Source organism: Pseudophryne corroboree, chromosome 1 (assembly GCF_028390025.1).
Source record: "Pseudophryne corroboree isolate aPseCor3 chromosome 1, aPseCor3.hap2, whole genome shotgun sequence".
NCBI lineage: Eukaryota > Metazoa > Chordata > Amphibia > Anura > Myobatrachidae > Pseudophryne > Pseudophryne corroboree.
The window spans coordinates 1,013,586,844-1,013,611,270 of record NC_086444.1 but is presented as its reverse complement, the minus strand read 5'-3'; the positions used below and the strand labels follow the sequence as shown (position 1 = coordinate 1,013,611,270).

General features: G+C 41.6%; 1 protein-coding gene across 1 annotated transcript in view; it reads left to right on the top strand.

Annotated features, from left to right (window-relative positions):
• The window catches only part of GPM6A (glycoprotein M6A), a 334,890-nt gene extending 311,968 nt beyond the window's left edge, over window positions 1-22,922 (top strand). Inside the window, exons 6-7 of the mRNA XM_063920652.1 lie at window positions 1,914-1,979; window positions 18,637-22,922. Coding sequence (XP_063776722.1) covers window positions 1,914-1,979; window positions 18,637-18,789 — 219 coding nt within the window. The 3' untranslated portion in view covers window positions 18,790-22,922. The remainder of the gene's footprint in view (window positions 1-1,913; window positions 1,980-18,636) is intronic.
• The last annotated feature ends 1,505 nt before the right edge of the window (window positions 22,923-24,427 follow it).

The following is a 24,427-nucleotide window of genomic DNA, read 5'->3' as shown; positions in this document are numbered from 1 at the left end:
ACCGACCATCACCTTCCTCAAGGCTCTGCTGCTGGCACAAGTGAGTGGGCGTAGCTATGAAGTGGAAAGCTGTGATTGGCACACTGCAAATGCTTTTGATTGGCTACTGGTCTGTGAGCCTTGATTGCCAGTGCTAAATTCAAAAGTCCCCCACTTCCTATTGGCTGTCAGCCCACAAGCATCGATTAGCTTGCGGACATTGCAGGGGCACATCTCCACAATGATAATGCTGCAATTCTCTGGTCTGTGGGTAGGGGGCAGGACTAAAATGACACAATACTTATAGAATCACATCATATTGGCTTCACCACCACCCTATAGCCCAGCGAATTACAGCATTACAATGCAATGGGGCAGGGCTTCAAATGCAGGCTATGGGCCTGCTGTCAGTGTGCTATCGCCTACTGTACATCAGTGTTTCTGGGTACTCAGAACCCTCCCTGCGTTTGCCACTGATACCTACACACAAAATGTTAAACATTTGTTTTGATAGTGAAAAATGTATTCACTATCATTTGTAAATAAAATTAAGAAAACCTTTTTTAAATCAGTAGTTATAACCTGTGTGCGTGTGTGTGTGTGTGTGTGTGTGTGTGTGGGACGCGGGGGGATTTAGCATTCAATTAACCAAGGTAATTTACCATGGGCTAACTGAAATAGCAGGTTTGTTCAGGTAGGTAACGAGGAATAGCCTAATTTCAGGTGCCGTCACAGCTCTAATTGAATAGCTCCATGCGTTATAGCCCGAGGATACCACCCTTTTTAACCTGGGGTATAGTACTGCATCTATTTGAATTTCTCCCGAAAGATCTTATAAAAACAAAACAAAAAAAAACAAAAAAAACACAAATTTGCTGAAATATATCTGCAAATATATATTCATGAGCAAAGAAGAGGCCACCTGTTTGCTTCAGCTCTGAATCTGCAATCAGTCAATCAGAAGCATAAAATTAAGGTAGCTCCTGTTGGGGCTATTATGTAGGTAGTAATATTATACTGTATATGTGTAAAAGAGAATAATGATAATAATTAAAATGGAACTCTGCTGTCTTGCACAGTATAAGTGCCTGTACTGAGGTGCAGATTTCAGTGGGATCACAGAATTGGTGTTAAAATACTCTGTATAAATAAACAGCTGTATTTAAGGTGTAAAAGTGGAAAGGACAAACCTTGCTAAGCTTAGTCCACATATGAATGCTCCATTGCCACCCAATAATATGCTGAGCTATGGAGCATGTGTGAAAGAATATGACTACAAAACTGACCTGCAGTTACCCCCAATATGTGCCAATATTTACTATATATCCTATTTAGTTGCAGATTTGTGCAACATTATTAATTTTTTGGAAAATAAAGTATACTGATAAGTCAAGTGATATTAGTTTAAAAAATGAAAATACAGTTAAAAAAAGCATCTAGGCAGGTTTATTATTTCACGTGGAGGTGCATGAATTTCATTGTAAACCATTTTAGTGTTTCACAAATGTATAGAATATCTCAAGCTGCATAATTACATGTTGATTGGCAAGATTATTACTTTTTCATTCTATTCATATAAAAACAAATTCATGCCAATTTGACACTTAAGCTAGGTATACACCTATCTACGGTGCGATGAGATGTAACAATACATTGCATCTGCTGTACACACTAAATGATCCGCTGTTCGATGGTGCAATGTATTGCTACATGCTGCATGTATCTATACTGTGTTAGCCATCTAATGGGACGATTCAATGAACAGTGAATTGGGGGTACACATTATATGTGTATGATGTACTGTTCTGATCCAGACAGGTATATTGAACACTGCCAATGGTATAGAATAAAATACTTTGCATAAATAGTTTTCGTCTACTTTGCTGTAGTCTGTTGATTGCATTGATTGCTTTTTTTTCTCTCTCTCTCTTTAGCTGAATATGACATTCCATCTTTTTATTGTTGCATTGGCCGGTGCTGGAGCTGCAGTTATTGCTATGGTAAGGTGTTCATATAATAAAGCTTTAAATAAAATTATGCTACACCATTTATATCTGTTACATATACAAGGATAGGTGAATGCTGTATAAACATATGTTTTTAAAATGATCTTATGCGTGAATGTCATTATTTTGAATATTATAAATGTATTTATAGTTCCATGGTCAATGTCATTGTGGTGTTAATGGATGAGGTTTACTAACCAGTTAGTTGATGTAGGTGGAGTAGCTTAATGCAAATTCAGTCATTCAAAGGAATGGGTGCAATCCTAGATATTTTTCAAAATATCAATGATCTAGTTCTCCAGATTATCTGGATACATTTTATCTTCTTAAATTGTACTTTTTTCTTGTAACTGTTGGAGATAGACTCCGTATATCAGCGTCCTTCGGTTGTCTCTTCAGTACCCTCAAACATCAGTCAGTGGTTCTGTACTTAGCAGCCGGCTGGAGACCAGAAATAATGAGACAACACACAGGAGATATGTAGAAGCTCAGCAGGTCATTTCTGATCTGACTCATTGCTCTAGGAGCCTTTATTTATACACAAATGAACAAAGGAATAAAGGTATGGCAGTGTGTTAGCCAATCAAAGTACACTGTGTGCAAAGATAAACAATTATTTAATTAAAACCAATTATAGCATTCCTGAATATATTCTTATCACTGTTTGCTCATTAATTTAATGAGAAGGCATTTTTCTTATCGCCATCTGGACATTAATCTTGAAAGCCTTCTTTCCATTGTCACCTGGACATTCCAAAACATACTTCTTTAATGTTCTCATCACGCAATTAAAGTTTTATCTTAGCCTGGGAGTTAACTAAATGTCCTTGTGACTGCAGCTGGAGAAATCATATTGCTCTTAACAAAATAGTTTCTCACAGAAATATCTATGTAATTCATTTAAGGAAATTACATAAACTAGCTGGCTATGTTCATTGATTATTGCAATGAACATTCTAATCAATACCAAATTATGAGACACAGAATCACATAACTACTTATTGGGTTGAAACTGATTTGATAACATTATACATGCTTTTAGTTATTAAATACAAAGCTTACAACAGTTATAAAGATGATTTTATATCGAAAACTTCAAATTCCTTTAAAATGCTTTAAGGTAATTTTTCTGGGCGTCTTGCCAATATCTGGGAATCTTGCCAAAAAACTCCTTATATCTGCAGGTTCTAATTCTTGTAGGCTTATTAGCCTAACGAGCTACCATATACATATAGGGAGTTGTTTGACCTTAAAGGTTTTTTTTAACAAGCTACTGCTTCTTACCATATTTTTCTTATCAATAAGTTTTGTTTATGCAAGTACAAAAATTCACTTAATAAACTCTTAAAGGGGTAGGTAGGATTAATAACCCATATATGCATCTGAGCTGATCCTTGACCATTAGCAATATGTTGGAGTGCATATTTCTTATACAGGTTGCTAGAGCTAAAGGTCTCATGCATATATCATATAAATGTCAGCATTACTTATAAACCTATAAAAAATATCTTGAAATACATCTACAAGGGCTGCCATTATACAAAATGGCTGATACCTGCTTTAGCATAATGCTGTCTCTGTCATGACTATTCTTTAATAATATTATTACTGTCTCAGGTCTCTCTGATTGTCAACATTGGTTTAGTGAAATCTGAATCTAATGAGGGTTAACCACTGTTAGGGGCAGATGTACTAATGCTTAGCCATGGAGAGGGATAAAGTGGAGACAGAACTGGCCTTAACCTATATGATGCCCTAGGCAAGTTTTTGGCTGGTGCCCCCTAGCACCCCCACTAGTTCCACCTCTGACCCTGCACCCCTTTTTTGTTGAAAAGTTGGGCACCTTTTTCCCTATAGGCATCTTTTTTGCAATACTATGTGGCTAGGATGCACAAGTAGCTTCTGCTGATTAAAATGATATCTGGCATGCCTATATTCTGTGTGTGACTGTACTGTATCTGCATACGAAATGCTATGTTACAGTGATTTCCAGGAATACTCTGTAACGTAGCATTTTGTATGCAGATACAGCCACAGTCACACACAGAATATAGGCATGCCACATATCATTTTAATCAGAAGCTGCTTGTGCCCCTAGGCATTCCAAATTCCCTAGACATTTGCCTAGTTTGCCTATGCTTAGGGCCGGCTCTGAGTGGCGAGAGAGAAACTACCAACCAGTCAACTCCTGACTGCCATTTTTCAAACACAGCCTATAACATGGCAGTTAGGAGCTGATTGGCCGGTACTTTAGCTCTCTCCACTTTAACACTCTTCACAGCTTAGTACATCTCCCCTTAAGGTTTAAATTACACTGAGTATATGAGTGCTAGCAGGCAGGGAAGATCTGTAGCTACAGTACTGATGGTTTCCTTCTTGTGAAACCCTGCTGGTGCTGTGGTACACTTACCACCCCTTTCCTGTTGCTTTCCTCTGCTCTGGCACAGTGACGCGCGTTCAGGTGAGGCACAGCCTTTCTTGTTATGCTCAAGTATACTCCAGAGTTTTGACTATAAATATGATATGAAAAGTACAAATAACATCATAAATATCTTCTTTGTATTATTCTAATAATTTTTATAGTCAAAACTCTGTAGTCTATGACCACTGCATCTCTGTATAATGCCCACATGAACCCTTGAGTTCATATATGTGTGTAAATCTGACTCTGATACCAGCCAGTGTCTCCCCAGCCATTTACCTTACTGCATGTCGCTGCTCTTGCTATGGCATGGGTATGGCGTCCATGACCAGCTGGGCCCTCAAACACGTTGGTGCTCAGCAGTGACACACAGGGACAACAGGTGTAGTAAGACCATTTCTCATACGTCCTGGATGATGCTGGGGACACTTCAAGAACCATGGGGTATAGACGGGATCTGCAGGAGACATGGGCACTTTAAGACTTTGAATGGGCGTGAACTGGCTCCTCCCTGTATGCCCCTCCTCCAGACTCCAGTTTAGAAATGTGCCCATGGAGACTGGTCACACACAGGGGAGCTCTACTGAGTTTCTCTGAAAAGAGTTTGTTAGGTTTTTTATTTTCAGGGAGAACTGCTGGCAACAGTCTCCCTGCATCGTGGGACTTAGGGGAAAGAAGTCAGACCTACTTCTAATGAGTTCAAAGGCTCTGCTTCTTGGCTACAGGACACCATTAGCTCCTGAGGGTTTGGAACACTAGGTACGCCTAGGGGTTCACTCCCAGAGCCCGCCGTCACCTCCCTTGCAGAGCCAGAAGTCAGAAGACAGGTGAGTAGAAGAAGATAGAATACTTCAGTGACGGCTTCTGAGATACCGCCCAGCGATCGCGCTGCGCGCCATGCTCCCATACACAGCGGCACTACAGGAGCAGGGCGTGGGGGGGGGGGGGGCGTCCTGGGCGGCATAAGAAAAAATCCTCATACTGGCAAAGTGGATAAGATGTGCCAAGGTACAAAATCCTGACCCCCGCCAGCGTTTTTATATTATAAAATAGCTGGCTGAAGCACGCCATTGAGGGGGCGGGGCTTAGCCCTCACAGCTCTCAGCGCCATTTTCTCTTCACAAGAAAGCTGTAGAGACGCTGGTCCTTGCCTCCACACTGCTGTACCAAGTAACAGGGTGCAAAATGGAGGGGGGGGGGGGGGGCACAGTTAATTTGGCTTATATAAGTTATAAAAGCGCTAGAAACAGGTCTGGGCTTTATATTAAGGTTTCAGTACTGGGTTTGAGCGCTGGGTTGTGAGCTGGCAAACTCTCTCTGTGTTTTCTCTGACAGGCTTTACTATGGGTCTGTCCCCTATCTGCCCAGTGTGTCAGTGGGTGTCGATACATGTGTGTCGGCATGTCTGAGGCTGAGTGTTCTTCCCAGGAGGAGACTGTGTTAGGGACAGAAACGGCTGTGGGAGTGACCGTGTCAGCACCGCCGACTCCTGATTGGGTAAATGTGTTGAATGCCTTGAATGTTAATGTGGCTCTTATTAATAAGAGATTGGATAAATCTGAATCTCAGAACCAGGCATGGAAGAAATCTGTGGAGGATGTGTTATCACAGGTCCAGACCCCTTCGAGGTCACATAAACGTTCATTTGATCAGTTGGCAGACACAGATAAAGACACGGACACTGACTCCAGTGTCGACTATAGTGATGCCAGATTAGACCCAAAATTGGCAAAGAACATTCAGTACATGATTGTGGCAATAAAAGACGTGTTACATATCACTGAAGACCCTGCTGTTCCTGATACTAGGGTCTGTATGTTTAAGGGAAAGAAACCTGAGGTAACATTTCTGCCCTCTCATGAACTGAATACCTTTTTTGAAAAAATGTGGGAAAATCCTGACAAAAAGTTTCTGATTCCCAAAAGGATTCAGGTGGCGTATCCGTTCCCCTCTGGGTATAGAGATAAGTGGGAATCATCCCCCATTGTGGACAAGGCCCTATCATGGTTATCTAAAAAGGTGGCTTTACCGTCTCCTGACACGGCAGCCCTTAAGGATCCTGCGGATCGTAGACAGGAGACTACGTTAAAATCCATTTACGTAGCCACAGGTACGCTGCTCAGGCCAACTATTGCATCGGCGTGGGTGAGTACTGCTATTGAAAAATGGGCAGATAACTTGTCATCTAATATAGATACCCTAGATAGGGATAGCATCCTGTTAACTCTGGGTTATATCAGGGACGCTGCGGCCTACCTAAAGGAGGCGGCGAGGGATATTGGCATTTTGGGAGCAAAGCCAATGCCATGGCAATTTTAGCTAGGAGGGCATTGTGGATTCATCAGTGGAATGCTGATGTTGACTCTAAGAAAGCTATGGAGTCGCTCCCATATAAAGGTGGTGTCTTGTTTGGGGACGGTCTCACTGAATTGGTATCTACGGCTACCACGAGTAAGTCGTCTTTTTTGCCTTATGTTCCTCCACAACAAAAGAAAGGCCATTTTCAGATGCAGTCCTTTCGGCCAAATAAATACAAAAAAGGCAGAGGTTATTCTTTCCTCGCTAATAGGGGAAGAGGAAAAGGTAAAAGATCTCCAGCCGTCTCAGCTTCCCAGGAGCAGAAGTCCTCCCCGGCTTCTGCCAAATCTACCGCATGACGCTGGGGCTCCACTGAGGGAGTCCGCACCGGTGGGGGCACGTCTCAAGCTCTTCAGTCAATTCTGGGCTCGTTCGGCCCTGGACCCATGGGTTTTAGAAATAGTGTCCCAGGGGTACAAACTGGAGTTTCAAGACGTTCCCCCTCACCGATTTTTCAAATCTGCCTTACCAGCTTCTCTTCCGGACAGGCAGGTTGTATGCGATGCAATACAAAAGTTATGCCTAAATCAGGTCATTATCAGGGTTCCCAAGTCTCAACAGGGAGAAGGCTTTTATTCCAGCCTGTTTGTGGTCCCGAAGCCGGACGGTTCGGTCAGACCAATTCTGAACCTAAAGTCCCTCAATCTTGACCTAATAAAATTCAAATTCAAGATGGAATCTCTCCGAGCAGAGATCTCCAGTCTGGAGGAAGGGGATTTCATGGTGTGGGTCTACATAAAGGATGCCTACTTACACATACCTATATATCCTCCGCATCAGGCTTACCTAAGATTTGCTATTCAGGATTGTCATTACCAATTTCAGACGTTGCCGTTTGGTCTGTCCACGGCTCCGAGGATTTTCACCAAGGTAATGGCGGAAATGATGATTCTCCTTCGCAAGGCAAGGAGTCACAATTATCCCTTACTTGGACGATCTCCTGATAAGTCGAGATCCAAGGACAAACTGGTCCAGGACATTACGCTATCCCTGACAGTTCTACAACAACATGGTTGGATCCTAAACTTGCCAAAGTCACAGTTGAATCCGACAAAACGGCTGTCGTTCTTGGGAATGATTCTGGACACATAATTACAGAGAGCGTTTCTTCCAGAAGAAAAAGCTCTGGAAATCCAATGTTTGGTCAAACAGATTCTGAAACCGACAAGAGTGTCGATCCATCAATGCACTCGTTTGCTGGGAAAGATGGTGGCGGCCTACGAGGCCATTCAATTTGGCAGGTTCCATGCCAGAGTGTTTCAGTGGGACCTGTTGGATAAGTGGTCCGGATCCCATCTACACATGCACTGGAAAATAATCCTGTCCTCCAGGACCAGAATCTCACTCCTGTGGTGGCTGCACAGCTCTCACCTCCTTGAGGGACGCAGGTTCGGGATCCAGGACTGCATCCTAGTAACCACGGATGCGAGTCTCCGGGGCTGGGGAGCAGTCACACAGAGAGAAAACTTCCAGGGAAGATGGACAAGCCAGGAAGTTTGTCTACACATAAACGTGCTAGAGTTAAGAGCCATTTACAACGGTCTTCTTCAAGCAGTACGTCACCTTCAAAACCTGCCCGTACTAATCCAGTCTTACAATATATCAGCAGTAGCACACATAAACCGCCAGGGCGGAACAAAGAGCAGAGCGACAATGGCAGAGGCCACAAAAGTTCTCCGCTGGGCGGAAAGACATACAAGCGCTCTGTCAGCAATCTTCATTCCAGGAGTGGACAACTGGGAAGCCGACTTCCTCAGCAGACACCATCTCCATCCAGGAGAGTGGGGTCTTCATCAAGAGGTCTTCGCAGAAGTGACAAGTCTTTGGGGAATTCCTCAAATAGACATGATGGCATCACGCCTCAACAAGAAACTTCTGAGATCCAGGTCAAGGGACCCTCAAGCAATAGCTGTGGACGCGCTAGTGACGCCATGGGTCATTTCAGTCTGTGTATGTGTTCCCTCCGCTTCCACTCATACCAAGGGTGCTAAAGATCATAAGAAGAACAAGGGTTCAGGCGATCCTCATTTTTCCAGACTGGCCGAGGAGGGCTTGGTATCCAGATCTTCTGGAATTACTCATAGGAGATCCCTGGCCTCTTCCTCTACGAGAGGATCTGTTACAGCAGGGGCTGTGCGTATATCACGACTTACTGCGGCTACGTTTGACGGCTTGGCGGTTGAACGCCGGATCTTAGCTCGAAAGGGTATTCCCAGTGAAGTCATTACCACACTTCTTCAGGCTCGGAAAGATGTAACGGCAAAACATTATCACCGTATTTGGAAAAAATATGTGTCTTGGTGTGAATCCAAGAGGGATCCTATGGAAGAATTTCAGCTGGGGCGTTTTCTCCATTTTCTGCAAGCAGGTATGGATGCGGGCCTAAAGTTAGGCTCCATAAAAGTACACATTTCGGCCTTATCAATTTTCTTTCAAAAATAATTGGCCTTCCTTCCAGAAGTTCAGACTTTCGTGAAGGGCGTTTTGCACATCCAACCTCCCTTTGTGGCACCATGGGATCTTAATGTGGTGTTGCAGTTCCTTCAATCTAATTGGTTTGAACCTTTACAGAAGGTAGAGTTGAAATTTCTCACTTGGAAAGTGGTCATGTTATTGGCCTTAGCATCCGCACGACGGGTGTCTGAGTTGGCGGCTTTGTCTCACAAGAGTCCGTATTTAATCTTCCATGAAGATAGAGCAGCGTTGAAAACTCGTCAACAATTTCTGCCAAAGGTGGTTTCATCGTTCCACATGAACCAGCCTATTGTGGTACCAGTGGCTACTGACGTTTTTTACTGAATCAAAATCTCTCGATGTGGTCAGGGCTTTAAAGGTTTATGTCACCAGAACGGCTCCACTTAGGAAAACTGAAGCTTTGTTTGTTCTGTATGCTTCCAACAAGATTGGAAATCCTGCTTCTAAGCAGACTATTGCGCGCTGGATCTGTAATACGATTCAGCAGGCTCATTCTACGGCTGGATTGCTGTTGCCGAAATCAGAGAAGGCCCATTCTACCAGAAAGGTGGGCTCATCCTGGTCGGCTGCCCGAGGGGTCTCGGCATTACAACTCTGCCGAGCAGCAACGTGGTCGGGTTCAAACACTTTTGCGATATTTAACAAATTTGATACCCTGGCTGAGGAGGACCTCATGTTTGGTCAGTCGGTGCTGCAGAGTCATCTGCACTCTTTCGCCCATTCTAGAGCTTTGGTATAAATCCCATGGTTCTTGAAGTGTCCCCAGCATCCTCTAGGACGTATGAGAAAGTAGAATTTTAATACCTACCGGTAAATCCTTTTCTCTTAGTCCGTAGAGGATGCTGGGCGCCTGTCCCAGTGCGGACTCTATCTACGGTTCTTACTTACTAAGTTTTAGTTATGTTACACACAGGTTGTGTTTCTGTTGTAGTCAGCCTGTTGCTGACATTGTTCATGCCGTTGACTGGATTTCTGTTAAATGCCATGTTTGTGGTGTGAGCTGGTATGTATCCCACCTTAGTTTAACAATAAATCCTTTCCTCGAAATGTCCGTCTCCCTGGGCACAGTTCCTATAACTGGAGTCTGGAGGAGGGGCATAGAGGAAGGAGCCAGTTCACGCCCATTCAAAGTCTTAAAGTGCCCATATATCCTGCGGATCCCGTCTATACCTCATGGTTCTTGAAGTGTCCCCAGCATCGGTAGGTATTAAAATCCTATTTTTGTGATGCAAGAACAGGAAAACTTTATTTACACTTTCCCATATTCCTCAGCACAGTAAGTGTAACGGTTACAAGCTCTTCTTCCCCATATCCTCCAGCACAGTAAGCGTAATGGTTGCAAGCTCTTCTTCCCCAACTTCTTCCAGTACAATACTTGCAGCAGGTGGTAAATGCTCTATATTTTTAGCTTGAGGATTACAAAAGGTACTTACATTTTCCACTTCAAAAAACACATCCAGCACAATCTTACCCATATGACACAGTAGTGAAATGAAATCTTGCAACGACCCCTCCCTCACTGTGGAGCACATCTCAGGGGCTATTCACTATCTCACACATAGGTGTCTCTTCTGAGGAGATCTCTCACTGGTCTGCTGCAGGGGGTCACACAATACAGGAGCTTTTCTCCACTGCACTCTCCTCACTGTAGGCACACCACAGCCAAAAGCACTCTCCCTCTTGTCTTCTGCAGGATGGTCTCACTCATGCAGACTACTTAGCAGGCTGCAGTGGGCAGTAATTATACTCTGCCCTATACTCTTGTGGAACTCTTTACAGGTGGTCCTTTAACATAAGGTACAGGGCTTCCCCTTCTTATATCTTGGGACAACTGCATGCTGCTCCCATGCCCCCCTTCTTGTGCAGGGATTCCACTTCTCATATAAGGGGGTTACTTTAAGGAGGGGGGCTATATCTGTCGGGGGCCTCTCCCATTTTCTTCTGCTGTTGGGCGCTTCATAGCGGAGCCCTGTGCTTATTGGGCTTTGCCCCTTTAAACTAATTATGCCTTTGTGGCAGTGCCAATAACCACCCCAAATGCCAGTGTACCCATCGTCCTATCCCGCAGTCCCGGCTAAAATGTAGCCTGCTTCTACTTTGCCCTCCCGGGGACTGACAGCTGATGTCATGGGGAGGCCAGCTTAAGACCGGTGACAATCGAGGGAGGGGCAGTGGTGGTTGCTGCCCCTAGGCAGACCACACACATCGGGGGGAGGGGGATGAGAGGAAGGGAAGTGTTTTAAACATATAAACATACCTGTAATGCAACATGTACTGTAATATGCGCTATGGCTTCCTGACCCCAAGGGATTGGCAGCGTTGTGTTTAACAGTTGTGGCTGCACTCAGGACGCACTACTCAGCTTCAGTTCTCCTGCATGTATGCGTCCCAAGTTCAGCGGCGGCTGTCATACACAATGCTGCTGATCCCTAGGGTCAGGCAGCCATCATACATATTACATGCAAAATTTAAGGTATAGTTATATGCTTTAACCCGCCTCTCTTCATGATATGTGTGGTCTGCGCTGCAGCCCAGGGGCAGCATCTACTACTGTTTAGGAGTGTTAATGAGCAGCAAATCAACATGAGTACTGTGAGGATACCGGGTTCCAAATCACTCAGTCATGGTGGTAGATGAAAAACCAACAGTGGTTTATTGAACAGAATGGGTTATAAACAGCTCAGCACACTTCTGTGATCCAATTCTACACGACAATTCCCTCCTGGAACTCCTGACAGAACATTACTTCTTAGCCAGTCTCCTGCCACTCTCTGACCTTCTCTGTAGATCTCTCCCAATCGCCCCTGTTTGCTATTATAAAAACATTTGTCTTTCCTACCATAAGGCGACACCCCCAGAACAGTTTCAGATCAAACCTACTTTCACATGTCCAGGCATGTCCCCTAGGCCACAATAGATGTTAACTAAATTAACCTTTCTTAATTAATCTGATTGTGTGGCCTGGAATCCATTGTGTGGGGAAGAATGAGGGTGTTGTATGGCCTGACATCTGATACTGGCTGTATCTACCCAACAGCAAACACACAGGTTATCTGAGCAGTCACATGGAGGAAACATTATTTTACAAACTATAACACAATAACCAATACATTCATATATATACATTGAAAACATAACTGTACCCTTGTAACAATAACATCATACAATATAATACAATATTGCCTAACATATAACTAATAACATATTGGCAATTGGTGAAGTCCATGTGTAGGACCAGGGCTAGGAAAGTAACCATGTGTCTTTTACCACTGTGCGACACGACCTGCCGGCTGTGTCATCACGTGTCGTCACATTACCTTCCCCTACTTTCTAGGCCTGTGTCCTAAGTAGCTGAAGCTTGCTGAGTGCAGTGGTGCTCTCCTACATCAGACAGTCTATGCCCCATCATAACAATGACTGGCTGGTTTCTCTTGTGGGCCTGGTGGTTTTGCGAATAGCATTTTACAGTTTGTACGGAGACCACCAGCGTCCCATGTCCAAAGCCTGTAACAACTGTCACAAGGCTTGTGTGGGGATTTCTTTCCCCGGTCTGGTGGGTGTGTGGCCCACAGTACATAACTCAATACAGTCTTACCAGGGTCTGGTGGAAACGTGATTAGCAGTCCATAGTTCTTGTATTTCCCCCCGGTGTCCAATCCAAATACATTAATCAAAGTCCCCTTTGTAGACAGCCGCTGGGTTGGGGTAACAGCATGTGCAACAGTGTAATTCAATAAGTCCAATAACTGCACCTGGGGACTTAATAATTCCCCTACACCCAACTGGGTAACCTCAAATTTCAGATAGTCACAGTTTTCCTCCATAAACAAAATCTGATCTCTGGGGCCCTCACTCTCCCTCCCCAACAATGTATTCCATGGGAACCCCACTTCCATCACCTCTGGTGCATCAGGACAGTGGCTTCCCTCCCCCAAACATGAATCACAGGTATGTTAATTGTCAGGGCACAATGGGGATTCCTCCATGCCAGAAGTTTCTTCTGTGCTGTCCTGGGTAAATGCTTCCTCCAGCCTGGCTGGCTGGGTAACTTGTGGGATCCTACTCTGAGTCTTGTATGCTTTGGCCTGGAGTACAATCTGCTCAGCTTCCTTGTGTGTACCCACCAACTCGACCATGGTTGTACTGGAACATGGATGTAGGTTCACAGGGACAGTGGCATTACCTTCTCCATTCACTGCATTCACTGTTACATGTCCTGGCTGAACACCATTGTCCTGGTTAGAGTCAGTCATTTCACCTTGCACACAATGCCAGTCCAAGACACATTCAGGTGCCCTAGAGTAGAGCAACATGTTCCCTTCCAGTTCCTGAGCTGATGCTATTTTCACCATGTCTGATACCTGGATTTTCTCTGAGTCACAGGGAAGATTCTGGCATTAAGACTGCAGCTCCTTACCATCAAGTTCACTGAATGGGAATAGACCTCCAGAATCTTCTGGGAGAGATACAGTAGCTGGGGATACACTGGGCCCTTCCTGAACATCCTTTTCTGATAAAATAACTGGGGCAGCCTTGAACATAGCTTCACAATAGGCCTCCCTCAGCTGAATATGCTGATCAGCCTGAAGTGAGACACTGTCTACACTAGCCATGCTTATAGTTGGGACATTACCACCTACTGCTGCCCTCACAGAGATCTCCTCTTCCACCTCTGCAAATGGGAAGGCATAGTGCATCTTCTCCTGGGGTGTTTGGATGACAGACCCCACTTCCTTCTCATTTTCAGTAGCCTCCCCCAAACACAACACTGTAAATGGCTCAATAGCCAGGACTGGTTGGTGCTCACCTGAAGGATTCCCTTGGAGGCTCTGTTGCTCGAGTGGTGGTCGGGTGATAGTAGCGACTTCTTCCTCAATGTCTCGCTGGCACTCTGCGATGGTTTCTATATCCTCCAAGCCCGCAAATGGCCAGTTGTAACACAGCTCAGGCTGGTCACCAAGTGTTTTACTGCGACATTCCCCCAGGGACAAGAGAACGGGTTGCAGACAGTGCTTCCTTGCATCCACCTGGTCAAGGTCATCCTTTTCCATTGTAACATACTGGGCAGACAGTTCTTGACGCTCTCTCACTAAGTCATCATCTTCCATTTCAGCAAAAGGGAAGTTGTAGTGCAGTTCCTCCTGGGGTGCCTGGATTGTGCTCACTGCTTTCTTCACTTCAACGCGTGCTTCCTTCCGTATAAACCACTGGGCAACTTCTTCCCTTGGGTATGGGAGAAGCTGTTGCAGGTGGTGCCTTTCTGCATCCTCCCTGTAACACTGGTCTCGCCATGCTGGGGTATCTAGGGGCCCCCGATCCAATGCCACTTCCTCTGACTCTGTCCGGGAAGACAATTTACTCTGCACTTGCCCTTCCGTCTCTGTATATTGTATACTTTGTGTCATTTGGGCCACTGTTTCGATCACTTCCTCTCTGAATTCCTCAAACTCTGGCTCACCTAGCAGATTCCATGTGGCTGCTTCACTTCTGCAGTGCATGAACGCATTCCCCAGATGACACAACTTGTCCTGTCTGCTGGATACTCTCCACCTGCTGATTACCAGCTGAGCTTCATTCCAGTACTCCCAAATGTACTGCATTTTGGTAACTATAAATAACATCCGGCTTCCCAGCCTGCCGATATGCTGACGAACTTCCAACCACAAGCTCCACTGCCCTGGTTCCATTACTGGCCTCCTCCGCTGAGGCCTGGACCATGTCCTCCTCTTCCTCCTTATCCCAAGGGTGCGCAAAGTCCCATTGAGCCAGTTTTCCAATTAGGGATTCCTTGGTATCCACTGTATAGATTACAATTTTTCTCCCATGACACAGTCCTTGCAGGACTCCCTTCTTGATGTCTTTGTAATATTGTGCTGTTGCCTCCAATCTGCTGTAATATCTTGCATCCATGCTTGTAACCTGAGTGATCCCTCTGCTTGCCACCAAATGTGAGGATACCGGGTTCCAAATCACTCAGTCATGGTGGTAGATGAAAAACCAACAGTGGTTTATTGAACAGAATGGGTTATAAACAGCTCAGCACACTTCTGTGATCCATTTCTACACCACAATCCCTCCTGGAACTCCTGACAGAACATTACTTCTTAGCCAGTCTCCTGCCACTCTCTGACCTTCTCTGTAGATCTCTCCCAATCGCCCGTTTGCTATTATAAAAACCTTTGTCTTTCCTACCATAAGGCGACACCCCCAGAACAGTTTCAGATCAAACCTACTTTCACATGTCCAGGCATGTCCCCTAGGCCACAATAGATGTTAACTAAATTAACCTTACTTAATTAATCTGATTGTGTGGCCTGGAATCCATTGTGTGGGGAAGAATGAGGGTGTTGTATGGCCTGACATCTAATACTGGCTGTTTCTACCCAACAGCAAACACACAGGTTATCTGAGCAGTCACATGGGGGAAACATTATTTTACAAACTATAACACAATAACCAATACATTCATATATATACATCGAAAACATAACTGTACCCTTGTAACAATAACATCATACAATATAATACAATATTGCCTAACATATAACTAATAACATATTGGCAATTGGTGAAGTCCATGTGTAGGACCAGGGCTAGGAAAGTAACCATGTGTCTTTTACCACTGTGCGACACGACGTGCCGGCTGTGTCATCACGTGTCATCACAAGGACCATAATCAATTAACATTTTTATTGACAAATGCTCCCTGCCTTTATTAACCAGTACTCAATTTATTACAGTACCTATACTACCCACACTCCCAATTAGAAAAAACAGGACATATCACAACGCAAACTGATCTAACTATGGGCCTGATTCATTCCTGATCGCTGCTGTGGGCGATCAGGTCATGCGCACTCGCGTCAGATAACAACAAAGGGCATCGCCGGTCAGTGACAGGATGGCGCGAAAATTACATTCCCATGGACGTTCGCAAGGTGATTGACAGGAGGAAGCCATTTGTGGGTGGTAACTTAAAGTTTATTGGGAGTGTCCGGAAAAACGCAGGCGTGCCCAAGCGTTTTCAGAGAAGCCTCTTCTCATCGCACTGTAGGAGTAAATCCTGGGCTGCACACACTGGATTTTTGCAGCTCGGTGTACATATGCAGTGGCACACTTGCACAGTGAATTTACACTCCCCCTGGAGGTGGCGACTATTTAAACACAGGATAGCAAAGTTATCAGCCCAGCGATCAGATCTGAATGACACCCTATGAACGCCTCCCAATGATTTATACTGTACCTTTTTGACTTATGAAAAGTCCCAGGAAAACCAGGACTGTTGGCATGCATATATACCCATTTCCAAGCTTAAAATGCCAGTATCTATTACTTAACTTAAAGATTGCCTGCGCTATGTAAACGTCTCTCAGACATACTGTATGTCTACTAGTTTATTTAATTCCAGAGTAACACTCTCCAGACAATGAATATGACTGAATCACTCCATTAGGAGATTTTATTTTTTTACCCAAAATACATTTCTTTTTTATTATATTCATATTATATTTCTATTATTATATTAATAATTTAAGTATATATGTACAAGTACCATTTGTAAGTAAACAAAATATGTTCATCATAAAAGCACATACTGTCTTATCTAATGTTATAAAAATGTTCCAGATACTGAACCATTAAGTCTCCTTTAAATATTTGTCCTTTCTTACAGCAGTATGAATAATCACTCATAGTTTAGTCTAGAAAAGCTCTGCTACAAACATTACCCATTGTGTTTCTATGGCAATGTAGCCAGGGGATGTATCGGATCCCTATAAAAATAAAATGCAATCATGGACATGCTGCACTTATTTAATCTCACACTATTTGATGTCTCCTTAAGTACTGAAAAGTACTATTTGACAACTTGGAAATATGACAGAGAATAGCTTCAGGCACATCACATGTCCAATCCATCACAGCAATATAGTATGGACACCTAGTCAGAATAACTGTTTTGCATGGAATATTCAATACTCAGATTAATGCAACAATACATTTAAACTAAGAATTCTATATACAGGTTGAATATCCCTTATCCAAAATGCTTGGGACCAGAAGTATTTTGGATATGGGATTTTTCTGTATTTTGGAATAATTGCATACCATAATGAGATATCATGGTGATGGGACCTAAGTCTAAGCACAGAATGCATTTATGTTTCATATACACCTTATACACACAGCTTGAAGGTAATTTAATACAATATTTTCAATAACTTTGTGTATTAAACAAAGTTTGTATACATTGTGCCATCAGAAAACTAAGATTTCACTATCTCTCACTAAAAAAATTCAGTATTTCGGAATATTCCGTATTTCGGTATATTTGGATATGGGATACTCAACTTGTAGTACATCCACCTACAATAGTTAATGTTAATAATGCAATTCTGTATTAGAAAGCGATTTGTCCCTATATCAGCTTCGCCAGCTGCACAGTGTATGTACAGTCTTGCAGGTTAGAAAAAGACTCCACTGTTAACAGGTTTCCATAGTAACTGTTGATTGGTGACTTTTCTCATTGCAAATTGCTATTGCAGATTTTCTGGTAAAGCAATATTCCTGTGAGAAGCAAGGATCAGCCAGCGATGGATGATCTGTGCAGCCACAGGCTACTGCTTGGGAAATTGGAGCTTATTATACAAATTCTTGAGATGACACTGGGGGTGTCAAATGAGCCTGAGAGTAAACATTTGTGTTACAGTAGTTGCCTTATTTTTTCTTACTACAGTGTGTTCAAAAATATTCTCTGTTACATTATTAATGTAATATAATTAAAATGAGTGTGTTACATCATGTCAACAAGATCTGAATGTCAACAGGTTCTCAATGTCAAAATCTGACATCTCAATATTCATAATATTGACACAGACATAGGGCGGTATTCAAATTATATATCACGCCCAATCTCCTTTCTTAAGTGATCTCTGTTATCGCGCCCATAGTAATCAGGTTTAGCTGCATAAAGGGTTGGGCGCTCTCCAAATGATTATACCACGTCAGTCAGCAGAAACAGAATGGGTGTGGAAGGGGGTGAAAAGAATTGAATACCACCCAAATTGGGAGATTCAAATGTTTGAAAAGTCAGTTGGGAGTCTGTTTTTTCCTATCTAATAGACAGGGGGAAAAAAGACACCAAACAGACTTTTCAAACATTTGAACCTCCCCCATAATGTCTAAAACATAGGCATTATGATGCCAACAGAATGTCGTCAGTCCTATTTTACCCTAAACTTATGTCGACATTCCATGCCTGTTGACATTACAGTGTCAACATTTTTAACTTCATACTATTTAAACAGCTATGACCTAAACAATGCATTTTTTGACTGCTGCAATAAGTACAATGGAAAATCTGTGAAGTATTTACCTTCTTTCTGTCTTTTTTTAAAGGTCCATTATCTAATGGTACTATCTGCTAACTGGGCCTATGTGAAAGACGCATGCCGAATGCAGAAATACGAAGACATCAAGTCGAAGGAAGAACAAGAGCTTCATGACATCCATTCAACCCGCTCTAAAGAGCGGCTCAACGCTTACACATAAAACTACGCTTCTACATCTTTGTAACATTTAAGTTCTATGTTGTTTCAACTAACAGCCTCCCTTCCATTGTACATGAAATTAAGTGCTTTTCCTAAAAGATAGGTTGAGTGTCATCTATCTCCGTAACCTTTATTGACCAGCACTTGGCATCTTCACAGTGGTCTGTGTGACAATGTCATGTAATAAGGAACACCCTATTAGTCCTTCCTAAATTGTCATAAGGTGACTGGTTTCTTAGATGAAGAAAATTAACTGTTAAATAAAGATGTTTGTTTCCTTTTTTAACCACTTTATATGTGTTTTACATAAAACATTTTGCATTGTTTCCTATGTTTTTGAAGAGAAAGCTTTTTATACTTTTTAGTTTTGAGTTTCAAAAACTACTTTTACCTACAGGTAAACTTCAAAGGGACCGTTGTACAGGAAGCATGTACAATAATCTGCTTATTGCTCTAAGTTCTAAACCATGCATGGACTGTTCAGGCTTCTCAGTAGTATTTTGGCCCTATGAAGACTCATAGGTATAATTTCTGTTTGGCAGATTAACAGGTGCTTCTGTATTGGTGTTATATATTAGTATTAATGTACGCTATTACAATCTCAGTTTTTAGATTCTGGCAACTACAGTGATAGAGACATCTGTTTAAACTTGTGAGCATGCCTAACGTGATGATAATGATGATGCATGGGCACGCCCATTGAGATGACGTCTTTTGCCAGTTATTTCTCAAACATGTAAGTGGTGTTTAGCCATCAGATAATCTATAGGTAAAATAAGTATCTAGACATTTGGCTATTATTTGATCCTATCTTTTTTTAAAACCTATTGTAAAGTATGTCATGTTAGCAATGTAATTACATGTGTTCTCATGTATTAGTTCATTCAAATCTGAAATATCATTATATTGTGTCCATGGGTATACAGCATTTCCATTCTTTCAAGTAATGGAACTGTAGGTGTAGTTCTGCTTTGAGATCATTCCAGCAAACCGGTGTAGAAGTTTTCTTTTAAACATTGTAATAATATAACGTAGGGTATTAATAACAGTGTTACTGGACCAAATTTGCTGTTTTCTTCTATTCTGCCTCTTGGAATGCTCTGGGAATGCTGTGAAGTGTCTTTTCAATTTAACATTTTTGGCAAGAATTTTTTTTTTTTTTGGCTGTAGTGAAAAAACAAATCCTACATTGTTTGTGCACTTTATTGGTCAACTTTGTGACTATTGAGTGTAAGTGCATTGTTAAATTAGATAGTTTTTTGGGGTTAATCCACCAACATTAGATAGTATTGTTTGTGGGGTGGGGATTGTGGTTTGTTGGTTCCACTTGCATTGACAATTTTTACAGGACTTTGCACTTATAGTAATGGAGAAGTTGTTGGCTGGTCAGTGTCCATCATGTGGCTATGGGGTGTTGCATTCTACAAATGGAATATTATCACAGTACATCTACATTGGTGCATCATACTCTTCCTCTGATTGTGTTCAGCATTTGTGCTAGAAGTATCATACAAACACAGGTAACAGTGGCATACTGTATGTACGTGTGATTTGTAGAGGTGTATAACATATTCTTTGTTCTGCATAAGGAAACATCCACGTTTATTGCAATGTCTCTTGAAGTCTAACAATCTGTAGCTACATATTAGAAAGTGGAATTTTGCATGAAAATATGCTTACATGTATCTTTCTCAGTTGCTGTAGTATATATTCCTATTTTTTTTTCTAATCTATATTCATGAAGAGATCTAAGTTGTAAAATCTGAATCATTCCATTCAACTTTTTATTTTTCAAAGCTCCCAAATTGCAGGGATTCTATGAATGGTTAATAAAATCAGTGTAGCTTTTACTAGTTGCATGGCCAACTTTAATCCTATAAACTTCAGTCTGAGAAAAGAGGTATCTCTGGAATTGTACCTTTTACATCCTGGAGCTAGATTCACTAACAAATGGTTTGTCAGTGCTGCCGATGAAATGTGTATTCGACCGATGGATTTAAAGTGGCAACAGAAATAAATGTTAGCCATGGTGGTTTAGCATTTATTTCTTTTGCATTTTAAATCCTTCGGCAATGCCACCAATCATCAGTGGCTTTGACAAACCGCGGGTTAGTAAATCCAGTCCCTGGTATTAAAAGGCAGGATTTACTAGAATGTTTTTTTTTTCTTATTCTACGTGTCCCTAATCCCTTAAATAGACCTTTTTTGGGTTTGTTCACACCAGGACCATATAGGCACACTGGGCAGCTGCCTGAGGCCCCACAATTTTAGTGGCCTCTGAGCAGGGACAGGTGGTGGTCACACAATCAGAGTGGCCAGGCAGCATTCTCTACTTGCCCTTAGCTTGCAGCCAGACTGTTAGCTTGCTGATTGGTGGATGGCTAGAGCTATCCACCAATCAGAGCACTGACAGCCATTTACTGTATGGAAACATGTGGAGAGCCAGCGCAGGACTGTAGTAGTTGCATGCTATGATTTTTTTTTATTGGTTCCCATGAATGGGTCTACAATGCTGTTAAGACGGCCCTGGTTCGCACATGCACAAAAAACAATACTAGTTAAAAAAAAAAAAACCTGGAAAAATCTTTATAGTTCTTGATTTTAAAATAACATTAGAAGGACCTTCTTCAGGTTTCCCTGTAGTGTTAAATACATAACATTTACACTTGTGTACAAGGCATATAATAAACTTTTATGCATTATACACTTGGCTTAAGCATATTGACTGCATATGACTTATGTGTTGCAAATTAAGCTTAAAGCTTACCTGTTGCCTATACATCACGGATGCAGTTTTTCCATGGACTGAACCAAAGTTCACAAAAATAATGCAAAACACTAGGAACCACTAACTTACTGAGGTAAGAAGCTACAAATACTGCACAGTTAAAGTGGATGGATATCACAATTTATTTTTTAAGCACAAGTAACATGGATGGTATGAGCAGGTCATAATGGCCAAAGAGGACATCCAAGATTGGACATGAGTGTCACTTGATCTGTTCACACTCAAACCTTGGTGCACTTCTTCAGCCAGCTGTACCCCAATTCAGCCAAACTTCCTGGCCATTAAATAGTACAATTCCTTTTAAGGTATATGTTTGCCTATCCATGCTGTATATTGGAGAGTGCTATTTACTCAGCTGAAAATCATTATGTCATATAAAGTATTAACTAGTGCGTTTAGACTCTTAGGTCATAACATATGCAATTTCTGGGTGTTCAGAGCAATCTTGACACCCAAGTGAAGCCTCATACCTCAGTGATGTCAGTAGTTCTTTAGCTTAAGTTAGGTGCACTTAGGGGTAGATGAAAGTGCAGGTAATGCCATTACAATGGCATAGTAATTCTACCAATCTGACCCCACTGTGCCCCAAATTTGCATATTTTTGTTTGCAGCCCCACAGGGCCTTGTCGGCATCACCCGCTCTTGAATCAACCCCTTTAAGTGCCCACAGCTACCTAAGGGTATATTTGGGAAATATGTAAGATCCCTGGGTCTAGTTATTCATTTTCTGATCTCTCCAATATAAATTTTTAAGTAATACATTTTCTTCATCTATATAGAAAATACAGCAATTGCTGGGTGTTTCATTAGGTTAAAAGAAAAACTTATTTAGCATCATTTAGTAATATTGTGATATTTCTCCAATAATTTTTCTTTATATAACATAATGCACTCATCATGGGGATTTATTTGTAAAAAAGTTAATTAAGCATAATACTAATATAGTTACTTGTTGCATGCTTGAACATTTAGTAGTATTAGTTACATTTTATTTTAATAATTATGTCTGTCAACAGTTCTCAGATTTGTGCAGTATTAAAAAAAACAGTTTAAGAATATTCTTCTAAACCTCTTTCAAATTCTATATTGTAGTGTTTCAGTTTTGTGTCTCAAGCAGTTTGTGATTTTTAAACTAATGTCCTATGGATCAGTGTAATAATGTTGATGCTTTTTGGCTTTCCTCTGGTATTAGAGTTTGTATTTTCACAAAGAATGCTTTGTAGCAGGCATTATAATTAATCTGTTTTGTACATAAATGTGCCAACAGCTTCATGCTGGCGTTTTTGAAATGTAGAACAAAGTGCTTGCAAAATGTAATAAACACACTTGTGTACTTTGTGTATTTACTGGTTGTCACTGCTTGTTTCTTTTTATCTAATTACACCTTTGCAGTTCTCAATCAAAAAAAAAAAAAACCAAAGGGAAATTTTCTGTTGCAAACTTATCTTTGAAATAGGTAATTGCAACTCATGGTAAGTTTAGAATCGCAGTAACACACTGACGTGCGTTTGTATTTATAGATTGGATTTTCAAAATTGACTTAGTCGTATGATAACTGTTCTACTAGGCATGTGTTTATCATTGTTTCTATGTTGCACCATATTTGGAAATGTTAATGACTTTAACCACAATATTGTTATACAATAGAATGATTTACTACATTCTAAATAAATAACATATTATTCCTAAAAGTAAGTCTCCCATATGACATAGAATAGCTTTTTTTTCTCTCAGCTGGCGTTGAAGTAAATTATAGAACAAATTTAATCAATTCTTCTAAATTAATCCAGTGACACAAAATTCTGTAGCTTAAAGCTGGCCATACACCTAAAGATTGATTGTCCAATCTGGCTGGTTGGAACAAAAATCTGGTAATGTATGGGATCAAATGACAATTGACCATTTGCTCCCAAACACTGAAAGCAGTCAAAAATTGGTTAAAGTGATTTGATTTAACAAAATTATCTGAACGACCGTTTTTGTCAGTTTTCCGACATTTCAGAGCAAATGGACAATTGTCCTTTGCTCCCATACATTACCAGATTTTCGTTCCAAAATGGCAGATTGGACAATCAATCTTTAGGTGTAGGACCAGCTTATGTCAAACCTTCTTTTAAATCATACCAACAAAAAAAGCCTCATTAGCAAGGTGCAAAACATCTGAGACAGAGTACCAAATTCATGATTACTTGCAGAGGGACTTAACAGTGCTTTACGCAATGGGAGGAGGTGTGGATCAGCAGTATAGAGCAGGCACATGATCGGCCTGCTTAGTTATACACAACAAACAATGTAAAGGGACCCATACATACATAAGCAATCAGAAAAAAAGCAATTCCCAGATTCTGAGATTTTTTTTCACAGATCTGAAGATCTCCCAATCCACCAATCTGTGCACATACACTACAGATTCAGTGATTAGCAGTTTTTTTTTTAATCCAAATTTTGGATCTGCAAGTCATGAAAGTGCCCATACATTGCCTAGATGGATTGTCACATATATAACATTTAAATAAAGGGCTGTACTACAACACAAACTATGTACATAATGGGCAGAGCTACAGTGTGATCTGTGCAGGCTAAGGAAAAGGTAATTTTTTTTTGTTAGTGCTTGGGGTCTCTGCCACCCCCCAAAAAATAAAAAATAAATATATATAATAATAATAATAATAATAATAAAAAATCAATAACTACCATGGATTGAGTCTGGACTGGTATTGTAAAATAGGGGGGAAAATGGCATGGGTCCCCCCTATTTTTCTATAGCCAACACCAGGCTGAACCAGCTGAGGGAAAAATGCAATAGCTAAGGAATGCACATCTTGGGGTCTCCCTGCAATCACAGTCCCAA